Source organism: Poeciliopsis prolifica, unplaced genomic scaffold, assembly GCF_027474105.1.
Source record: "Poeciliopsis prolifica strain line A6 unplaced genomic scaffold, Auburn_PproV2 SCAFFOLD085, whole genome shotgun sequence".
Classification (NCBI taxonomy): Eukaryota; Metazoa; Chordata; class Actinopteri; order Cyprinodontiformes; family Poeciliidae; genus Poeciliopsis; species Poeciliopsis prolifica.
This window is the reverse complement of record NW_026562460.1, coordinates 565,213-584,121: the sequence shown is the minus strand read 5'-3', so window position 1 is coordinate 584,121 and position 18,909 is coordinate 565,213. Positions and strand designations below refer to the sequence as shown.

The following is an 18,909-nucleotide window of genomic DNA, read 5'->3' as shown; positions in this document are numbered from 1 at the left end:
CAGTTTTATGGGACGCATGTAAAGCTGTAAAGAGGAAAAATAATTGCTAAATCGTCTCTCTTAAAAAAAACTAGACAAGAAAAATTAAATAAATTGGAACTCGAATTGGCAGAATTAGAGAAAAGAAATAAAATTAAAGTGGACTCAGAAACCTCACGAAAAATAAAACAAATCAGGGATAAAATCAATCAAGAATTACAGATCAACATACAGAAAAAACTCTTATTCTTAAGGCAGAGTTACTATGAAGCAAGTCCAAAATCCTCAAAATTCTTAGCATACCGTCTAAAAAAACAACAGGAGGAAAGAAAAAAAGTTATTTATAAAGGCATAGAAATAAGCAAATGTTTCGAAAAATATTATCAAAAACTATACACTTTAAAAAAACAAGAAGCGATGGACGAAGCAAATGCATTACTGAAAGAACTATCGCTACCTACAGTATCAAATGAACAAAATGATGCCCTGACCAAAAATATAACATCACAAGAAATTGAAAAAGCAATAAATAGATTAAAACTTAATAAATCACCGGGTCCTGATGGATTTAATGCTGAATGGTATAAGCTCTATTTAAAAGAATTGTCTCCTGTTCTCTTGAGAGCATTTAATTGGGTCCTAAACGGGGGCCAAACTCCTCCCTCATGGAGGGAAACATTGATTACAGTTATTCCAAAAGAAGGAAAAGACAAATTGAATTGTTCAAATTACCGCCCAATTAGCCTACTTAACCAAGACTATAAAATCTTCACATCCATATTGGCTAAAAGACTAGAACATATCCTTCCAGAAATCATAAATTTAGATCAAACAGGGTTCATAAAGAACAGGCGAACCAGAGACAATATTAGAAGAACTCTAAGCGTGATAAACCACATTAAGAAGACTGATAAAGATACAATGATACTGGGACTAGATGCACAAAAAGCATTTGATACTGTAGACTGGTCATTCTTATACAGAGTCTTGTTCCATTTCAAATTTTCTAACAGATTTATAAAGATAATTCAGGAACTATACAACAAACCCATGGGTAAGATTTGGATTAACGGGGGTTATCGGAAGAAATAAAAATTGAACAGGGGTGCAGACAAGGATGCTCCATGTGCCCACTGCTATTCGGTATTTTTATTGAACCTTTAGCACAATGGATTAGGCAAAATACTAAAATACATGGCATAAAAATCAACCACAATGAACAAAAATTAGCGCTATTTGCGGATGATATCTTAATCTACCTGGCAAGACCCCAGGAATCTCTCCCAGAATTAAATGAAGTCTTGTGGGAATATGGAACATTTTCAAACTGAATTCCCATAAATCTCAAGTTTTAACTTTCAAATATTCACCCAGCAATATTGACAAGGAATATTTTAAAATAAATTGGAACATGGATTCAATGGTTTACTTAGGAGTGACCATTCCCAAAGACCCAAAGAATATTGTCTCGGCAAACTATGATCCATTAATGACCAAAATAAAAAATGATATATCCAGATGGAGCCTGCTGCCCTACCTGGGCCTCACGCAAAGAGTAGGCCCAGGTACTACTGCTGCCAAAACTACTTTACTTTTTTCAGACAATATCAGCAGAACCAGACAAATCTATGTTCCAAGAAACTGACAAACTGATTTCAAGATTTATTTGGCAAGGGAAAAAACCAAGAACCAGATTTAAAACTTTACAGCTGAGTAAAAGTAAAGGAGGCCTCTCTCTTCCAAACATGAGCAACTACTACAAAGCAGCCCAAATAAACCCATTGGTGGAGATCTGTGACCCCTCCTACAAAGCAAGATGGAAGGAGATTGAATGCTGAAATAGCGGTGTCCCTTTGCAAGCAGCAATTGGGAATATTGACTTAATAAAAAACTTTAAGGAACTTAATCCCTGTTCTGAAACAGCACTTAAGACCTGGTCAAAGCTAGTAAAAGACAACAGAGAGTCCTGTTTACCAATCAGATGGATAGCATATGACCAAGGTTTTACCCCAAATAAAATAGATAATACCTTTAAAAGATGGATTAACAAGGGTTTAGTAAAATACAATGATTTGTATCATAAAGGCTGTCTGAGGACATTTCAAGACATTAGGCAAAAATATGACATTGATAACAGGGACTCTTTCCGTTATCTACAAATCCGGCATTATTTAGACAAAACAAATACAGAAGATCCAAGCAGAGCATTTGTTGGAATATTAAATATCTTTCTGAAATCATATCAATCAACTTCCACTACTAAATTAATATCCAAAATGTATGATGAGCTACAAAATCTGGAGGGAGGGGACACGCTATATATTAAGGAGAGATGGGACAAGGAAGGGAACCACCAAATTCACATTGAAGACTGGTTAGATATTTTGAATAACTGCTGGAGATGTACATCTTCACTAACATATAGAGAATTTGGTTGGAAAACGGTTACATGCTTCTTTAAACACCAGCTCAAAGGGACAGAAATGCAGATAAAACATGCTGGAGGTTATGTGGATCGGAACAAGCAGACCACTTTCATATTCTATGGAGCTGTCCTAAGTTGTCTTCTTACTGGAGGACAATTAAACAAAATGTGAAGACTGTTATTGGAGCCAATCTTACACTAAACTTTGAGATTATGCTTTTAGGCAAACGACCAGATTGTGTAAAGGGATTCTGTAAAACATATATTTTCGATATATTACTAATTGCCAGTAAAAAAGCAATTACTCGGAAATGGATGACGGACAAAATACCCACATTAGAAGACTGGACAAGCATCATTCAAGACATTTGCAAGATGGAGGAATTGACATTTGCCTTGAAACTGGAGCAAGACAAATTTGAAAAGTGTTGGACCCCATGGTGGACTTTTATGAATACCAGATCTGAACTTGAGATTGTGGTGACACCCATTGTTCCTTAGCTACTCTGTTGAACCCTCGGTTTTAAGGGTCGGAAAAGTTATTCTAGTGTTGATACTGACTTGTTTTGTTCTTCCTCCTCTCTTCCTTTGAGAGGAGTGAAGAGGAGGGAAAAAAAAAGGAACACTAAATACTGGAGATGGACAATCACAAGAAGGGGTTAACTGTTTTGATTAATATAACAAACTGAATAGATGACTGTACAGGTCTACATCATCTTTTGTGAATGGACGAGATGTATATTGTCTATGTTGTTCCTTAATAAAAACTTGAATTTAAAAAAGAAATTCCACCAACCCTATAGTCATTAAAACTTGTACCCAGGTCTCTTAAACGTTTTTATGTAATGTTATCTTGAATCATTGTCTTGATGTTTGTCGCCCCCTGGTAGTTATCATTATATTACATTGTCAATGTCCTGCTTTGTCCTGTGTCTCAATAAAGATTTTTTAAAAATCGAGAGAAGGTTGTCTTTATTATATGACGTGTATTTGAGTCGCCGGGCCGCGGTAGCTTTCGGGTCACTGTTTGGAGGACAGCTAAAGATGGCCCTGAAGGTGGTCCGGTTTCTCTTCCCAGCGAGAACAACTGCTGTCAGAGCGGGGAGCGTTTTTCAGAAGGTGAGCAGCAGAACTGAGTCGTTCAGGTTCCGTCCCGGCCCTGTGAGCAATTCTGTTTCACAAGGACAAGCTAATACTGTTAGCTTCTCAGCAGGTAGTTTCGCACGCCTTGGTCACCCGACAGCGGCTTGTTTACCTCTTTTAGTAGAAAGTAACTAACAGAATGGTGGATCCTGATGAGTTAAAGGCTCCAGGTTCGATTGTTTTGCTTTAGGTAATGCTGGAACTTATTCTTGATTAGAAAAGCTACGTACAGAACAAGTCAGGGAGGTAAATCTGACAGTATAAGTGTTATCAGAACAGAGATCTTGAAATGAGTAAATTTTCAAAGCAACAATAAAAGAGAAAAAACCAACAAAAACATATGTGACATATTTCAAATAGCAAGGACTTAACAATGTTTCAACAAGCTCGGGCCGTTTTCTTATATTAGAGACATATTTAAGTGACTTAAAATATTCATCAAAGCAGTTCTGAAAGACATTAAACAGTAGAGTGATAGTTGACACTTACACGTATATTTAAAAGTATTTACGCAAAGTGATTACAAGATTTACATCAGAAGCTTCAGAGTTCAAACTGTCCATGAAACAACATCCTCAGATGTGAAAGAACTGAAGATATTATTAGCGATTTTAAGTGGGATTTAACTAGGTATATCAAACCTGAAAACATTAATATGTTGGTAACTGTTAATGTTGCCAACATTAACAGTTGGTAACAACTGTTAATTTTGTTATATCAACAGTAACAAGAACAATTGTTCTGAAAATTGTTTCTATTTCAGAGAAACAAAATACACAGTAATCAGAATTCATTTTATGTCTTCCATGTAAAAAAAAATCTTCCATAGGTATAGGTAACATACCAACCAAATATAGTTTTGAATTGAGTTTCTTTTACTTTAGGTGGAATTTGATATTTCTCCCAGGAAAAATATTACTTCTTTTTGAAGGCCATATCTAGGTTGTTTCTAATAGTATTAGCAAAATAATTTTGTTTAAAGGCAAATGACCAGTTTATTTTTGCATTCTTTTATCCTGTAATAATAAATTCTTGTCAGTGAGAAAACACGAGTGGATGGAGGAAAATTGCATGTTTTATAAGTTTAAGTGAAGTGTGGGAACTTCTTTACAGTCCTTGTTATGACCATTACCTGAAACAACTATCACACTATGACAACTGTTTTGAAAGTGTTTTTCTTAAACCTTTCTAAAAACCCACCATTGTTGCAATGAAGCTAATTTATGATGATTTTGTAACAACAAAAAATTGTTCATCATAAATTTATGATGTTACAAAGTCATGAATTTGTTTCATCACAACATTTAGCAGGTTTTTAAGAAAGTGTAGGAGAAAGATTCTTTTGAAATAGTTGTCATTGTGTGGTAGAAAAGAACAAAACTTTTAAGAAAATGGCGTGTTACAGCACTTATTAGTTAATTTATTTTGAAATCTGTCGAATGTGATATCAATGATTACTCATTGGTTAATCAAGTGTCCCTATGTAGTAGTAAAACACAAATCCCAGGGCAACATCATGATTTAAAAGGACATGTCAGAACAAAAAACTCAAATCACATTATGTTTAAAATGTCAAGTCCTTTGCAATCCACAAAGGACATGCTTCTGATCAGAAAATGTTGTGAATTTCACAAGTCTGAATGCAGTTGATGAGATATGGAACACAAGATTATAAATGTGTTTGTCAATATCTGGCGATATCCACATTAGAGTTCATGTGCAATTGTGTGGATTTCATTGGAAACTGTCTGTCAGCTCTGATGTAGGAATTGCTAAAGAAAGCATTTTTTAAAATAAATTTACACAAACTTGTAGTGAAGTCTGTGTTGTAAAATTAACTAAAGATGACTGAACTGCGAGTAAAAGCAACCAGAAGCCTGAATATGAGTTAAAATGTGTGGAAATGGAGTGTGATGCTGTGTGTTGCAGGCGGGTATCCATATGAGCCCAGGGCGGAGCCTGGAGTATGGCTGGTGGGCATACGTTCTGGGTGAGAGGACCACGCCCCGGTTCAAGCAGTACAGCAAAATCATCTCAATTGATGGCAACCTCGCCTCAGGGAAAGGAGCGCTGGCACAGAAGCTAGCTGACAAACTAGGTAATAAACCCCACACACTAGCTGGTGAGGGTTCTGACCTCTGGGAGAAGAAAGCTGATTGGTTCTGGTGAATATGTCCACAGGGATGCTGTACATGCCAGAGGCTGACACTTTCTACTTGGACAGGATGACTGGTGAGAAGGAGCCCCTCTCTACTGACTTTAATGGCATGTGCAGCCTGGAGAAGTTCTATGCAGACCCTAAAGCTGCTGATGGCAACAGCTACAGGCTGCAGCTGTGGATGTACGTCATGAGGCTGCTGCAGTACTCGGATGCCGTCGAGCACCTGCTCAGCACAGGTACCACCCCTACACTCACACTTCTCCCAGACAGAGGTGATGAAGAAAACCACTTATCTCCAATCCTAATTTGCTGTTCTTTAAGGCCAGGGAGTAATCCTGGAGCGCTCTCCATTCAGCGACATGGTCTTTCTGGATGCCATGTTCAGTCAGGGCTACATCAGGAAGGAATGTAAGTATCAAATAAGATTCCTCCCCAGAATCAAATATCACAACTATTTTACTACCATCAAAGAACTTTGAGGTGACTCATTAATTGAATGTCCACAGCATCTTTTAGATTTTCTTCATGCTAAATATTTTATTAGTAAGGGATTTTTGCAAGGCTCAGTACAGCTTAATTAAGTAGCAGAAATAATCAAATACCTAAAATCAATCATCTAGCCTAGCTTTCCCTAACACTGATACTAAGAACTAAAAAGGGAACCTTTGAGAGAGACGGACGAAGTTTGGTGTTTCGAACCCCCGAACTGGCTCGATGATGAAGAAGGTGTTGCAGGAGGAGGAGGAGGTTGATTGATGAAGGCAGGGATCTCTGTTGGTCTGATGAGCTTTCGTCTCTGCATCAATGGTGGTCACATGGGGCTTGGATCTTTGTCGCAACCTTGGTCTTTGCCTTTATCTTCATCTTTGTGTTTGGGGTCTAAACCCAGCTGATGAGAGAAGTGCGATTTAAAGCCACATGTTGTGGGGCTGACGGATTGGTCCCCATGCGCAGGACAGTCTTCAGCTCTGTGACCCCTGTTCTTCTTCAGCTGCAAAGTTCTTTGTCTGTCTCGATCTTGGCTCGAAGCTGCCTGGAGGATCCAACCAAAGATTCCTCTTTTGCACTCACATTTTAAAGGGAGAAGTTCTATTTTTTTCACCCTTTTGGTGCATTTGCATTGGCTAACACCGTTGCTGTGCTTGTTTCATTGGGTGACTGCTTGAACAGATGAACTCATTTTCATCACTGTCTTAGAGACACTAAAACATTTTGAATCTTACATGAAGAACAGGGATTTCTTTGTTTCAATTGGAAACGTCTCATCAAAGAGGTCAAAGGTCACATATGGGGACCTTTGAACTCCAAAGGACAGCTCCATAGAATATGAAAGTGGTCTGCTTGTTCCGATCCACATAACCTCCAGCATGTTTTATCTCACATATGAACTCCAATGTTCAATCCTAATACCCCTCTTATTCAATATTTATATTCTCCCACTAGCTCAAGTTATAACAGGAAATAATATTAACTACCATAACTATGCAGACAATACTCAGTTCTACATTATGATGTCATCAGGTGACCTTTGACCCTATCCAATCACTGAATAAATGTTTAGAACAGATAAATATGTGGATGTGCCAAAACTTTCTCCAGCTGAACAGAAACAAAACTGAAGTCATTATTTTTGGACCTAAAGAGGAACAATCTAGAGCTATAAATCTAGAGCTATAGATCTAGAGCTATAGATCTAGAGTTATAGATCTAGAGCTATAGATCTAGAGTCAATGCACAGCTTCAGTTATTACAACTAAAACCTAGTGATCAGGCCCGAAACCTGGGAGTAGTGATGGACTCGGACTTGAACATTCAGAGCCACATAAAGACAGTTACAAAGTCGGCCTTCTATCACCTGAAGAACATCTCCAGGATTAGAGGACTAATGTCTCAGCCAGATCTAGAGAAACTCATCCATGTGTTTATCTTTAGTCGCATTGATTATTGTAACAGCGTCTTCACAGGCCTGTCCAACAAATCAATCCTCCAGCTGCAGCTGATCCAGAAGCTGCTGCTCCTGTTCTCACTAAAACCAGGAAGATAGAGACATAACAGCAGTTTAAAGTCCCTCCACTGGCTCCCTGTAGCTCAAAGAATAGACTTTAAAATACTGTTGTTAGTTTATAAATCACTGAACGGTTTAGCACCAAAATACATCAAAGATCTGCTGTTGTTGTATCAACCTTCCAGACTCTCAGGTTCTGGTTCTGGTTCTGCTCTGCATCCCCAGAACCAGAACCAAGAGAGGAGAAACAGCTTTCAGCATCTATGCACCAAAAATTTGGAAAAATTTCCAGAAAACTGTAAAACAGCAGAAACCCTGACTTCCTTTAAATCTCAACTAAAAACACACCTGTTTAGAATTGTATTTGAAATGTAATATGGAACAATGTATCGTTTATTCTATGATGCATGACTTTGTGTTTTTGTGTTTATGATGTAAAGCACTTTGAAATGCCTTGCTGCTGAAATGTGCTATACAAATAAAATTTGATTTGATTTTGATTAAAACTTTCATACTTTGAAACAAGAAATAGTCTCAACTATTTTCATACAGCTGCAGGCTGGAAACTTAATTCCTCTTTTTCCAGGAAACCTGCTCTTCTTGTCTCAACTCTCTCTGATTATGACTTCTTATGATTAGAAAAATGAAGTATAATTCAAGCTAAGTTTGCAGGAGACAAAAACGACACACACAGCCAGATTTATTTTATTGAAGTCTTAGTCTACTGTTGGGTCTAGATGTCACTTATGTGATTAATTTTAAAGGTAACTTTATTTATTGTTACTGTTAAACTAAAATCTCCAGCTCGGGGAAGTGGGATGATCTCGGATTTTCTTGACAGCTGGTACTTAATTTCGTGGGGGAACTGTTGCGTTCACCTCGTTGTTTTGTGGTGCCACAATACTTCAACCTGCGGCATATGAAATACCTCTGTTATCTCTGCTCCTCTCCGCAGAGCGGACCTGTGATCACATGAACAAGCACTACAGGGCCAGCTGGCTGAAGAATGGAGATCAGAAAATCTCGTTCCATAAAATCCTATTTTCTGTAATTACTGATCTTCATATTGGCATTGATGACATTGTATTGGAAACGGATTGACAGTCCTTTGAACAATATAGGGGTCAGGATGAGGAATTTGCCGAGCATGCAAGTTGGCTTCTCATAGGCGGTTACGTAAAAGCTTGAGGTGTGATGCGTCTGGTGTGCAGATTAATGGACCTTACCACAGGAGTCACGTTTCATTGACTGATGAAATGGTTCTCCATTGCCAGTGGGGTATCTGTACTGTATTTGTGGTAGTAATATTCACAGATTTCCAAAATCGGAAGCATCAGAATGCCTTGTTTAGATCAAAGCTTGTGTACGACCACATGAGCAGCTCAACCTCCATAGGATCAACAAGAACAAAGGAGTGTGTGCTGGTGTAAGTATTATTGATTTGCTTTTTTTCTGTCTGAAAAAAGAAAATCGATAATAAACACATCCATCATGAACACCTTTTAAGCTAAGTACAGCATAACGGCAGTACTGATACAACTTCTACACATTAAAGCCTGTCTGCTACACAGTCTTACGTTAGCTAAACAGGTCAATATGCAATATTTATCTGACATACATTAAAGATTTTATTGCCCAACTTACCTAGCCTTGCAAGAACAATAAGCATCCGTGATTTTGTCCACAGCTATATTGATGCTGAGGTTTATCACTGCCGTTTTCCTCATCGACCAAAAGCATTTTGCCAGGCCATGCATAATGTTGGAGGCATCGCGTGGCTCTAACACCTTGATGTCATCCAAAAAGATGACATGAACTTGTTAGTTCCTCTGACCATTGTTGTAGCTGATATTGGTAAAAATCCGGCAGAAATGATGCACTGATCGACTCAGAAATACTCTGTCAGTCCAAGTGGAAGACCCCATGTTTACATGGAAACAAAGCTCCACCAGGCTTTGTTTGTGAGACTTGCAGCCAAGTGGGATTTTCTAGGTCCGTTGTGGACGGAGCTTGGTAAAGTCCATAGTCTCATCAGCTGTGTGTGTTACTGGCCTCAGCCGATTCTGCAGATGGACGAGCCGGATGTGGCGATCCTTTGCTGGAGTGGTCACAGTGGCCGACAAGGATGAGGTTGATTTGCAGACTGTTGGAAAGAAACTCTTAAAAGGTCTATGTGTCAAGAAGAGGTGTGCAGCTACTGCTCTGGTGGACATCCCTGCACCCAACATGCCAACATCATGCTCCTGCATAATTTGAGACATTTGAGGCATTATGACTTGTAAAAAAATGTGACATTTTGGGGTGGCCTTTAATTTTCTCCAGTCCAAAGTTGTTGCTCATTTTGTCTGATCACCACTGGACATGTCCCACCCATGCACTGGATAAAACAAAACAATAAATGCTCAGTGACAGAAAATTGTATTAAAACTATACACAAATCAAGATAAATATTACTTTTGTACATTTTATATGTCAGCAAATGCTCATTTACAGTTGTAAAATCCACATGGCAACAATAGTTGACATGGGGCATTTATATTTTGTTCAGTATATTTATGGGGGCCCCTGAAGGTCAGAGGGGACCCACTGTATTTTCTGTGAGAAAACCCTTCAGTCTGATTAAAATCAGACCACACAGGCTTCTTTATTCATCAGTGTGTCACCCGCAGGTGTGAAACACTACAATGAGATCAAAACCATCAGCATCTGTGAGTTCCTCCCTCCTCACCTTGTCTTGTACATTGACCAACCAGCAGAGGAGGTGCAGAAGAAGCTCAAGCAGAGTGGGAAGGTACGGCTCTACTAGCGCTGCTAGCTTAAAGTCAGTGGAGTACAACTCCACTGACTTGTTTATTCACTGGTATGTATGTTTGCCTTTATTACGGGATTGAGGATTAACCTAGTGGAATAATAGAATGTTTATGAACACATATTAAGATTATGAAGATATGTAATTGAAAGTAAACAATCATAAAATTAACTAAAAGTATGTCTGAATATCAAAAGACATACTTTTATGTGTTCCAAAAAGACAATGGAAGCATTTGTCCAGGATCAGCTGCTGCATAGGAAAATATCAGAATATCATATAAAGCAGGGAATGTTTAGGATGCTTCTCTCAGGGATGATGATTTAAGTTTCATTAAACTTGAGAATCAGAACATTCATATATCCCATAATAACATCCTCTATATCCCCCAAAATCCAATCTTCAGCTCAACTTCTTAAGTGAGACAGTTGGGTAGGAGCCACTAACTGCTCTCTTCTCTGTTTCTGCAGATGAAGACCAGGTACTGCTAGTTGAAGCTGTTATTAGCCTAGTCAGTAACAGCCTAGTTAGCTGTCTGATTACTGTAACAGTTGTGGTTGTAGTTTCACAGACTGCAACCAGTCTGTGAAACTGGTTGGAGTCTCACAGAGCAGAGACTGTTACCGTCTCATTTGTGACAAGTGTCTGATGTTACTCTGTAATGTTTTCCTTCAGTCCCACCTGCAGAATGTTTCCCTGCAGTATCTGAAGAGCATAGAGGATTCCTACAAGAAGACTTTCCTCCCTAGCATCCGGTATGTGACCAGAGAGCGTTGGACATGTCTCTGTCTCTTATGATCATTCACCCTCACACTGTCTCATCCTCAGAGAAACCTCTGAACTGCTGGTCTATGATACGACCCAAATTCAGGACACTGAGAAAGTAAGACACTATCTCCAATTACCATTAACCACTTTTTTTTCTTTTTTTTTGCATCACAAGTCATATGTTCACCATCCGAATATTACTACTGGCAAAAATAATGAGACAGACAACAGGAAGAGTTCTTCAATTTCTAGTCGTTCTAGGGTTTTTTTGGACAATGTGCAGCTGACTCCACCAGAGCTATCACAACATCACACACTTCATAAAAACTTGAGTCATTCCAACATGTTGAATCCATAACTCTTCTGTAAAATCACTTCATGTGACTGTTTACGTCCATCACTGTCATGATTTTTAATGACTTATTGCTTGAAGAAGCCTATTCACGTGTTATTTAAATTTAGTTTCTTAATTAATGGAAACGATGCAATTGCAAAATTGTGCATCTTCGACTTTAGCAGAATGTGAATATCATGATCTGAAGACATGTTCACCTCCATGCTGTCCCAGGTGGTGGAGGACATAGAGTGCCTGAAGTTTGATAAGGGGCCGTGGCTGGAGCAGGACGACGTTACCTACCACCACATGAGGAAACTGTGAGTTGCTCTGCCTCTTTTCTCTGAGCATGCTCCCAAACCAGCTTCTCAGTCTGCAAGTTTCTCTCTTCTGTGTTTCAGAGTGCAGGACAAAGAGTGGGTCGGCTCGCTCACCCACATACCTGTGTTCCTGCCGGAGATCACCATCGGAGCCCACGACTACGACCAGAAGTACTATGCTTACAGAGCGGTGAGTTGGCACATGATTGGGTTGGAATCGGTTCTGATGTCCTACATACAGATGCATGTCAATCATACTCCCACCATGGTCATTGAAGCCAGTCTCTTTATTATTTTCCGAAAGCACAATATTGAGGATGGACGGTTTTTTTTGTAGTTTTTTTTTTCTTTGTTTTAAAGGACAAAATCCAAATGATATGTAATAACATTCATTATCATTTGAGACATCATACATTGATTTTTACCATTTCATCTATCAGTATTTATTAGGTTTTTGACTTTTTACTGAAGCATAAGAAGACTGACTACATGTTTGGACTTTAGACGTCTTTAAATTCAGGTTTAAACTAAGTGCTTAAAATGCCGAACAAACCTCAAAAACTCTTTTTTGAGGTTTTTCTTTTTTTATTTTTTTTTTACAAAAGCAGTAAATATACCAATGTTCACAATTTGTACTTTTGGAAGTCAGCATCTAGTGCTTTCTATGCGACAAGTTGATAGTTGTAGTTTTTGAATTATATCTGATCTCAATACACTTCAATTGCCAAGAAAAAGCAGTAAATTGGACCCACATCAGAAATGTAGCTGGTCCCAAGAATCCAGCCACATGTTGTTTTAACGATAAGTATTATTCTAGTCATTCATTTTGCACCTTTATGTCTGGAATATTACATAAATCCCTGGAAAAAAACATGTAGTTTGAGTGTGGAATGACTGGAGATTAGTTTGAGGCCAGATCTCCATCCAGATTATAAACAGAAAGAATCATGAAATGCTGGAGCATATCCAGGTACATGGATACAGAAAACCCAGTGGACCTGAATGTTGTACTTCACCCATTTTCCCTTCTGTACAACACCCACAACTGTTTACCAGTTCCAGAACCTGACCAAAACCCCTCAGTGTCATCACCGTGAGAAATGATGAGATTTGGTTAAGTATAAAACAGACTTTAATGGTGAAAGTTATGTTACAAGTCATACAAATGGAATAGATACAAAGTGACATTCACTGTCCATTGCTGGGCTCCACTCAGCTCATCTTAGGTGTGACACCAAGATTGTAGCACGAGTTCTTATTTTTATCTTCTCATTCTGCACCCTCCCTAAAGGTATTGGCCTGCGGAATCAGTTTTTGTTATGTGTAACCCAGACGACTGTCTGCAGTCTTAAATGTTATGATCATGTAAGCAGCAGCAGTGTGCATGTAAGCAGATAAGAGACAGAGGAGAGAATCATTTATCAGTAACCAGAACCAGGGGTTGGACATGGAACCCCAAACCATCACTGACTGTGGAAGCTTCACACTATAACTTGAAGCAACATGGATTCTGTGCCTCTTCACTTTTCATCCAGAACTTGAGACATTGATTTCCAGATGAAAAGCAGAATTTAGAATTTACAGTCATGGGAGACCAGGACTTTGGACCAGTGAACTACAGTCCAGTTATTTTGTCCTTAGCCCAGAGGTGTGACCTCTGATTCAGGAGTGGCTTGACATGGAGAATGTTATGGTGTCAGCTCATTCCCTGGAGATGTGTGTGGTAGCTCTTGTAGCTTTGAATTCAGTGTCTTACCTTGTGAATCTTCCACAAATATGGCTTTGCTTCACAATCCAATCAGGTTTGAGGATATATCTGTCCCCAGACTTCTTTTTACACCCATTTTTCCCTTCTAGGTATTCTTTGCACTTGCATGAAGCTTCTTTGAGCATCACAGTGGAACTTCACCACAAACACTTTATCTGTTCAGTTCCAGCAGTAAAACAAACATGGATATGCTTTGAGATGTGAATGAGAAGCAGTGCTGACAGCTCTGGTAAGCTGATGTGTTCAAAGCCCCTTCACCGGGTTGGAGGATGAATTAAGACATTAGGCTCTGATTTGTTGTGTGTTTGCCAGCTGAGGTGTTTTGGTTCAACAGAGCTCTTTGATTTGGTTGGCTGTCTTATCTGATGCAGGTCTTTGTAAAAGCCTGAAAATCCATAATGAGGAACCTTTTCTTTCTAATGTCTGCTTTGTTCCTTTTTTATTGACTCTTCTTATTTTTCTCCTTTTCCCTGGGCCACCAAGTCTGCCTGATGAAAGTCATTTTCCTGTGCTGAAATATCGAACCCCTCATAGTTACAAATGTCACATGTGGAATATTCCAGCCGGCTGTTTGTATCATCGGTCTTGTGAGGAAACATTCAGGTCTGACCTTTCCCGTTTATTGACTGGAGCCGTTTTTGTCTCCCCCTGCTGCACGAGTCGGGCCTAGTAATGCAACAGCAGGCCGTGACCTGACATTTCACTCCGAGTCAGGATCTCAGAGGAGGGAATGAGGACGACGACACGCTGCAGCAGAATGGCTCCCTCAGCACATTTGAGCCAGCAGAGCACAGCCAGTGGCCCACATATTCACAACTTTTAGAACTTCCTGTGAAACCCTGAGCGTCTGGCTCTGGATTCCAACTGGAATTTGGCAAAAAAATTTTTTTACTGTTCTCCTTGTTCTGTTGGCTGAAATAAAGTAATGATGTGGAGAAACTCAGTTTTCTTGAAGTTCACCTCTGGGGTTTTTCTGTGAAACAACTTAAAGTTGGGTTTATGTAAGATGTAAATTCCGTGCAATTATACTTGCATAAACCACTTATTATCAAACCAGGATGTCCTCATTTATGTTCATGTGGTTTCTGCTTTGGTTAAAAATCAGTTCTGAAGATGCCTTGGTAATATTGAGGTAAGACGACTTGACATTTAAAGTTTATGGTGTGAAAACTTTGGGCTTTGACTTACTTAGGAGAAAGATACTTTGTCTGCTAATAGGGAAAGAGTATAATGCTCTGTATAATGAGAACTATTTTTTTCAAAAGCTCAAATGTACTCTTTGGTCTGGTTCTCATTCTTTCTGAGTCTTCAGGATGCTGCTTGAGTTTCTTGAATAAAAATGGAATTGCAAAGTACATCTTATGCCAAAATGATTGATTCTGGGCTGTTACTTGGAATTGTGTTTCATGGTTGAATAGGAAAATGTCCACAACAGTGAGACATAGCTGTAAATGAATTCTGCTCTGTCTTTGTTTCAGCTGCCTGGGAAGAATTACGCTCGTGGTTACAATGCAGATGTTGGAGACAAGTACATCTGGCTCAAGTGAATTTTCTTTTCTTTCATCTTTGATGTTGACTGATCTGCTAATAGAATTCAGTTATGTTGTTCAGGCTGAGGAAAAACTATGTATTAAAGAAATATTAAAATTAAAGTGTGTTCAGTTTTGTTATTCTTGTTTTTTTTTGTTTTTTTTTGTTTTGTTTTTTTTTACTAGAAACTCCCAGTGTGAAGCGGGTCTGTCAGCATTCCGCTTCAGTGATATGCACAAGCGCACTTTTAGATTAATGTACACACTCATCTTGGCACAAAAAACTACACAATGTCAGTCCATCAGTGACCAAACCCTACAGTTTATTTCCTTCCACGTGTCATTGACCACCATCCCACTAGGATGTAATCAAGGTCTCTGATCCCTGTTGTTGATCTGTTTCCACACTTTTTGTCATAGTCTTTGTGACTCATTCTGAGAAGATCACAATAGTGCCACCAAGTGGTGACAGCAGTTGGTGCCTGTTGATTTGAATGTTTTATTCTTTAGTTCTGTAGGCTTCACAAAGCAAGAGAACTTTCCTGAAATTGAGCTGGAATATGAATATAAATTGTTAATATAGATGAAGTCAGCCTGAAGACTGCATGATGCTGCCATCATTACGTAAACTGAAAATGTCCTCACATGTAGGAAACTACTGCTGACAAAAATTTATATTAGCATTAATGAGAAATTAATGTGTGCTTCATAGCGCAGTGTTACTCACAGAGGAAATTGTATATATATATTCAGAACACATACATTTATATACTCACACATACATGCAAGCAGCATTCAGCTATGCACCACAAATCTGGAACATGGTTCCAGAAAACAGCTGAAAAACTGAGTTTCTTTAAATCAAGGCTGAATCCACCTGTTTAGAGTTGCTTTGGAACCGTAATACATGACCAACATCTTTGATGTTTAATGGCAGCACGAGACAAAATGTAAAATGTTTACTGGTTTTCCAATTGACTGATGTTTTCTATGACTTTGTATTTTTGTGATTTTATGATGTAAAGCAATTTGAACCAAATTGTCACACAAACATGCTATACAAATCTTGATCAAATACAAATAATCAATGCAAATGATCAGAAAATGGGAACATCTTTAAACAACGTTTATGACATTGCAGAGACATTTGGTAATGACGAGATATCTTGTGTCTGACCTCAACACAGCACGAGACATAAAATTATTTGGAGATTTTAGCATATCAGGTGTTTAAGGTGAGCAGAGCGCAAGATGAGAGCCCTGTCAGTTTGGGTTAATCTGCAAAGGGAAGATGTCAGAAAACATTAAGGCCCTGACTCAGAACACAAATGCATGTGTCACATTAAGATGGGAACTTTTTCAAGTCATTTCAGAGAAATTAAAGGGGACATAGCTTTCTGGTGGCAGCTATTAGCACCCACAGGGTTTTAGAAGTGTTTGTGATCTGTAAATTTTAGAGAGGGAAACAAGAGAAGCATTAACGTTTGGAACTGAAGATTCTGATGCTATGAAACAGTAGAAATCAAGACACTTTGTGACTTGAAATTCCAGAAAATGTTCATTCAGACAGACTGATCCAACTATCAATGTAGTGAAGGTTAGCTTAACCCTCTCAGGCTCAAATTATGTACTTGCAAAGACTAGCTAAGTAGCATTTAGCTGTTGCAAATCTGCAACATCTGCCTGGAGAGGGTTAAAGAAAAGTACAGAACATTTTTTTAATTGTCTGACAATAGCATTTCCTGTTTTAGACTAACTGGAATTACCAACATTATTTTTAGTTCTTAAATGCCAGGAATGATGAGGAACACTATAGTCATTTCTTCACACTGAGAGGTTTAGTTTTTCTTCTGGGGTTTATTTACACTCATATCTGGGACACATAACCTAGTTACTGCTTCCAGAAACACTGTGATGCCTGGACATTCCCATGATGTTCAGACTAGTACATACAGTAGCTGGCTGAATAAATGCTTATTCCACCTTCAGTCATCTGGTGAACTGGATGCATGTTTTGCATCCTTACAATCATCTGGACTGTCCAAAAATGAGTGTAGTGCCACCGGACATAAAGAAAGTTATTTAGAAAGAAATTCTGGTGCTCAACAAATACAAACATCGTTGGCAATGCCAACTGATCTAAAACATAAAAGTTTGAACAGCTTTAATCTCAGGCAGAAAAAATATAACAAAAAACATGCTTTTTCTGTACAGTTTATGTAAGACGTAGTTTCAGCTGGGTCTGCTGCTAAAATATTTTTCTTTCCCAAATGGTCCAGTCATGTTTTCCTGTTTTAATTCCAGTGAGTCAGAGGTTGCTTTCAGTCTAACACTGTGGCATATCTCACACATCTCAGGGTGTTCCATCTGTCTGTATCCTGTGGTGTCAGTTTTATTCATGAATCTTCTTTTGGTATAAGTAGTTTTTGTTTTTCAGAACACACACACAAACACATACAAGAATCCACTGGAAATGCACAAGGGTTGCATTAAAAATGAGCAAATGCTGCAGGAATAATTGAAAAGATGACAAGAAATTATAACATTGTGGAAACACTATAGAAAAGGAATCAATGGTTGAAGACTTTAGCAGTTCAGAAAAATAAATTGTTTTCTTTCATGTAAATATAAATATAAAGTGTTTTTACTAAGGTGGAAGATGGGGGTTAAATTAGCGCAAATATGCATGGTATGGATCTGTCTGTTACTGCAAGTGTTCGTCAGAATGATAACCTGAAGGAAGAAACTGTTTTTGCAAGTAGTGCTCCATAACACCAACCTCAATGTAAAACTCTAAGCAGAGTGTGTCCAGGATGTGTGGGATCCACAAAGGGGTTTTGGCCTCTACACAGTTCATTCAGGTGGTTTGTTGATTGTTCAGGAGCAGTTGGTGGGCAGCAAAGGGAGACAGAAATGTGATCTGTGTTGAACCAGAGACAGAACCAAACCACGCAGGATGCTGGCCTTTCAGGACCAGCTTTGGAAACACCTGTCCTAGCCAATCTGTGGCCAAAAGTCTTCAGACTTTTTTTGGCCAAATGCGGCAGAGTTAAAGTCTCGCACTGAGTCTATTTGATCCTTTACAGAGTTGGTATTAGTTTAACTCTGCATTCTGTCATTAAGAGACTGCATAGCCTTAACTATTTCAAGTGTCAAATTTGAAAGAAGGAGCTGGCATCAACTGACAAACACAAAGGCCCAAAACTAACAGAATCTGTTTGCTGGCTGCTTTGCTGTGGTTGCTGCTGGAATAGGCCGGAGGAAAAAAAGATCTGTGGATTTGGGGATTAAGTGTTTGACATATGAGTATGTGTGATTTTCAGAAATTCTGAGAATTAGTTACCATTTCTAGAACCCACAACCCCCTGATATACTGCTGATCCTGATAAGTTTGAACAGCACTGCTAGTCAGAAGCAGAATTATAACAATTACTTTTACTTGAGCTGCACAAACAGATTCTGAGGGCAGCTGTCCTACAAATGTTCTGTTAGTGTGAGACGGTCTTCCATAGCAGATCACTGCTTCTAAACCTCTCCATGCTCAAGTGTATGGCTTTCCCAGCCTTTCAACGGTCAGCTATGATCTATTCTGATGACAGAGGCCCTGAGGAATGAAGCTAAGGACATTTTGCATGGATTAAACTCCAGATTTCCTCTTGCTTGAGGGA

General features: G+C 38.7%; 1 protein-coding gene across 1 annotated transcript; it reads left to right on the top strand.

The window, feature by feature from the left end:
- The first annotated feature begins 3,372 nt into the window (after positions 1-3,372).
- Positions 3,373-15,364, top strand: ndufa10 (NADH:ubiquinone oxidoreductase subunit A10). The gene is made up of 10 exons (XM_055022391.1): positions 3,373-3,523; positions 5,477-5,645; positions 5,729-5,944; positions 6,030-6,116; positions 10,383-10,504; positions 11,198-11,277; positions 11,351-11,405; positions 11,859-11,944; positions 12,026-12,134; positions 15,191-15,364. The coding sequence occupies exons 1-10, from the start codon at positions 3,449-3,451 to the stop codon at positions 15,257-15,259; spliced, it is 1,068 nt and encodes a 355-aa protein (XP_054878366.1). The 5' UTR covers positions 3,373-3,448; the 3' UTR covers positions 15,260-15,364.
- Positions 15,365-18,909: the final 3,545 nt, after the last annotated feature.

Coding starts and splice junctions, on each gene's coding strand:
- ndufa10 (XM_055022391.1), top strand. CDS start 3,449: ATGGCCCTGAAGGTGGTCCGGTTTCTCTTCCCAGCGAGAACAACTGCT. Junction 5,646..5,728: donor GAAGCTAGCTGACAAACTAG/GTAATAAACCCC, acceptor ATATGTCCACAG/GGATGCTGTACATGCCAGAG. Junction 10,505..11,197: donor AGCTCAAGCAGAGTGGGAAG/GTACGGCTCTAC, acceptor GTTTTCCTTCAG/TCCCACCTGCAGAATGTTTC.